Genomic DNA, 4,303 nt, shown 5'->3' with positions numbered 1-4,303 from the left:
TCTTACCCCATTTATAGCAGTGTGGTGGCACAGTGTTTATAGAAGATTTTTTTTCATCCCCCTCCCCGGTTTTGTGTGTGTGTGTGTGTGTGTGTGTGTGTGTGTGTGTGTGTGTATGTGTGTGTGTGTGTATCTATGTATTTATTTTTACCTCCCTCCAATAAGTGAGAACGTGATATTTCTCTTTCGGTGCCTGACTTGGGGGAAGAAGACATAACAATTACAATGCATTGAAATTGATACCCCAAGCGATCAGAAAGGACATTGTTGGGTGGGAGGGGGAGAGGGGGGAGGGAGAGAGCTTTCGGTGATGGGCCACAGTAATTAACCACATTGTATATTGACAAAATAAAATAAAAAATAAAAAATAAATTAAAAAAAATAAAAAGACAGATTACAGCTACCGAGCGGAGGTGGGGGGTGGCGAGGACAGCATCTGTCAAAGGCTCCTGCGGGGCGGGCTCGAGCCCGCGTGACATAAGCGAAACGTCACAAAGGGCCCTAGTTACCAGGGTGCGCGTGGGGGACGCCTGAGTCCGGTGGGCGCCAGTGCTCCTCCGCTGCCCGCAGGGCCGGCTGCGCCGTGGTCTGCTGCTGTCGCCGGGGCCGGTTCGCGATCCCGCCAGAACGCAGAGCTGTCTCTGCTGCTGGTTGTGGCCCGGCCAGGCCGTGGCTATCGCGGCCACAGCCAGAGCAACCTCGCCGCCATGGAGGTGCCCAGGGCTGCCCCTCAGCCATACTTGGGGCTGGTCCTGGGAAAGCTGTGCAGGACGTTGGCAGCAGCGCCTGAAGATCTGAGACCGGGCCCTGCTTTTCCGTGGGAATTGGTGATATGTGCGGCTCTTACTGGGTTTTTTCTTCTCTTGTTTTTGTGGAGAAGTGTTCCATTGGTTAGAAGCTGGCTTTATGTAGGAAGAGAGAAAAAGCTTGCTGAAGAGCTTTCTGGACTAATTGAAGAAAAATGTAAACTACTTGAAAAATTGAGCTTTGTTCAAGATTAGTATGAAGGCTTAGAGTCAGCTTTGAAGGATGCCAGCTTTGAGAAGGAGTCAACAGAATCACAAAGTTTGGAGGCAACCTATGAAAAGGTGAACAGGTCCAAATCTAAACTTGAGGATGAAATCGTCTTTCTAGCAAGAGAATTAAAAGAACAGAAACCTAAACATTCAGAGCAAGATGAATTGATGGCACATATTTCAAAAAGGATACAGTCCCTAGAAGATGAATCCAAATCCATCAAGTCACAAGTAGCTGAAGCCAAACTAATCTGCAAAATATTTCAAATGAATGAAGAACGTCTGAAGGTGGCAATAAAAGATACGTTGAATGAAAATTCCCAACTTCAGGAAAGCCAGAAACAGCTTTCACAAGAAGCGGAATTATTGAAAGAACAAATGAGTGAACTTAATAAACAGAAAATAACATCTGAAGGCTCCAAAGTACAGGCAGAACAAGTTCTAAGTGAGAAAGACAATCACATCAAGTCTCTGACTGAACGCTTGCTCAAGATGAGAGACTGGGCTGCTGTGCTTGGACAAGACATGACGGATGATGACTTGGAATTGGAGGTGAAGAGTGAATCCCAAATGGTGCTCACTTAGATGATCAGCCAAAAGGAGCTTTGAAGAAACTGAGTCACGCTGCTCAGTTCAAGGCTTCTTTAAAAACTCTAGAAGAAGAAAGAAACCAAATTTACACTCAGTTGTCTGAAGTAGATGAAACAAAGGAAGAGCTTATAGAGTGTATTACAAATCTCCAGACTGAACAAGCATCTTTACAATCAGAAAACACACATTTGGAAAGTGAAAATCAGAAGCTTCAGCAGAAACTTAAAGTAATGACTGAACTGTATCAAGAAAATGGAGTGAAACTCCACAGGAAATTAATAGTAGAGGAAAAAGACCTGTTAGAGAAGGAGGAGAAACTTTCCAAAGTGGAAGACAAGATCAGCCATGCAGCTGAAGAACTGGAGACCTATAGAAGGCGAGCCAAAGTTGTGGAAGAAGAATTGGAGAGAAGCATTCGTTTTTACCAAGGGCAGATGACTTCCTATGAGAAAAAAGCGCATGATAATTGGGTGGCAGCTGAGACTGCTGAAAGACACCTCAGGTATTTAAGGAAAGTAAATGTTTCCAAGAGGCAAAAATTAGCTGAAAAAGAGTTTAAATTTGAACTTTTCAAAAAAGATCCTTATGCACTTGATGTTCCAAATACAGCATTTGGCGGAGAGCATTCCCCATATGGTCCCTCACCACTGGGTCGACCTTCATCCGAAACGAGAGCGTTTCTCCCTCCACTCAGACTCTCACCTTTGACTCCAGGACGAGGAGGAGGAAGAGGCTCAAGAGGCCCAGAGAATACTCTGGACCATCAGATGACCAATGAAAGAGGAGAATCTGGCTGTGATAGGTTACCTGATTCTCAGGGAGCACCTTCTGGATTCCTGTCACCTCCATGGGAACAGCACTTGAGGATGATGATCTCTCCACCAGGCCAACCATGTTCTGATCCAGCTCTTCTTCCACAAAGGCAAGACAGATTTTATTCTACTCCCGGTAGACCGTCTGGACCAGCAGCACTTAGAAGTTGTAGTATGCCTTCTTTGGATAAAGTAGATGAGCCGAAGTCTTCACAAACGGAATCCAGTAGAAATGATACCAAAGACGACCTTGGTAATGTAAATGTGCCTAATTCATCTGTGCCTGCTGAAAGTGAAGCACCTGGCCCTGGCTTTGTTCCTCCACCTTTTCCTGCAATCAGAGGTCCAGTGTTTCCAGTGGATATGAGGGGTCCATTCATGAGAAGAGAACCTCCTTTTCCTCCACCTCCTGCAGGAAGCATGTATGGAGCTCCCCGCAATTATTTTCTACCAAGGGTTTTCCCTGTTCAGCCACCACCTCCATTTGCAGCCAGAAATGTCTATTCACTGAGGGGCTTTCCTCCTTATCTTCCTCTAAGAGCTGGATTTGAACCTCCACCCCTACATTCTGAAAGTAGGGGTGAGTTCCCTTCAGGGTCGATTCCGCCCTCAAAGGGTTTTCCCTGTCCAGCCACCACCTCCATTTGCAGCCAGAAATGTCTATTCACTGAGGGGCTTTCCTCCTTATGTTCCTCTAAGAGCTGGATTTGAACCTCCACCCCCACATTCTGAAAGTAGGGGTGAGTTCCCTTTAGGGTTGATTCCGCCCTCAAGTGAGCCTGCTCCTGAAGTCCAGAACCACAGCAAGAAACCTGATGATATTTTTGGTCTCTCTTCATGAATAGTTTTGACTTATCTTTCATTTTCAGTTTAAGTAACTCCTTTTTTTGCTCTAATTGAAGCTTAATAGAAGTATAATTCTCAGGATAGTATTTTGTAAATAAAGATGATTTAAATATGAAAAAAAAGAATTTGTTTCATATGGGAAAGAAGGTTGAGAAAGGTCTTTGGAAAATATGTGTATAAAAACAAACTTATTTCATAATGCTTAAAACAGCATCTTTAACATAATAATCATTTATGCATGTCTCTTCATTGATCCATTCATTCATCATTCACTATTTTTAAAATTAAATTCATACAATATGTCAGGAATTGTTCTCTGCTCTTGGAATATTGCAGTGAAGGAAACAAATCGAGTTCCTTTTTTTCTCAGTCTGAGTAGAATATAAAACATAAAGATCATAAGTACATAAGTAAGTAAATAATCACATAATGCATGCTATGCAGTAAAGGGGAAACCACACGGGCTAAGAGGTAGATGGTGAAGAGAGTGGCATTGATAGAGTATTCGTGTTATTTCATCCCATGTATAGGATAGTCAGGGAACGCATTCAGAGAAGGCCACGTTTGAGTTGAGACTTGACTAAAGAGAAAGTTCAAGATGTGTGTATATATGGGGGAGAGTGAATTATAAGTAAGCACAAGTCCCTAAGACCAAGAATGCCTCCAGCATTCGAGAAAACACCAGAAGGGCTTGTCTGGCTGAATGAATGTGGGGGAGCAGGTGATACTGAGTGTGGGGGAGCAGGTGAAATACGACATGAATTCAGAGCCCTTTAGACTACAGAGAAACCTTTCAACTATATTTTGTGCATAGTAGGAAGCCCTTGTAGGTTTTAGGCAACGAACCGACATGACCTGACTTACATTTAATTGATTATTCTGGCTGATCTGCGGTAAGAAGCCATAGAGGTGTAAGAGAAAAGTAGGGAGACCAGTTCAGAAGCTGGTCCAGTCAGCGCATTGAATAAATGCTATTGGATTCAAGCAGATAATTCTTCCAGTTAGCTGTGGTTGAATGAAAATGAAGAAATATATTGG

The 4,303-nt window shown here is 43.6% G+C and overlaps 1 protein-coding gene across 1 annotated transcript; it reads left to right on the top strand.

Annotated features, from left to right (window-relative positions):
- The first annotated feature begins 707 nt into the window (after positions 1–707).
- LOC103605552 (cTAGE family member 5-like) lies at positions 708–3,235 on the top strand. The gene is given in 4 exon segments (XM_008590168.1): positions 708–1,581; positions 1,584–2,884; positions 3,051–3,207; positions 3,210–3,235. Coding segments are annotated over 4 exon segments (2,358 nt in total).
- The last annotated feature ends 1,068 nt before the right edge of the window (positions 3,236–4,303 follow it).

This window comes from Galeopterus variegatus, unplaced genomic scaffold (assembly GCF_000696425.1).
Source record: "Galeopterus variegatus unplaced genomic scaffold, G_variegatus-3.0.2 Scaffold5894, whole genome shotgun sequence".
Lineage (NCBI taxonomy): Eukaryota > Metazoa > Chordata > Mammalia > Dermoptera > Cynocephalidae > Galeopterus > Galeopterus variegatus.
Note: the sequence above shows the minus strand (reverse complement) of the source record. Positions and strands in the feature narration are given on the sequence as shown.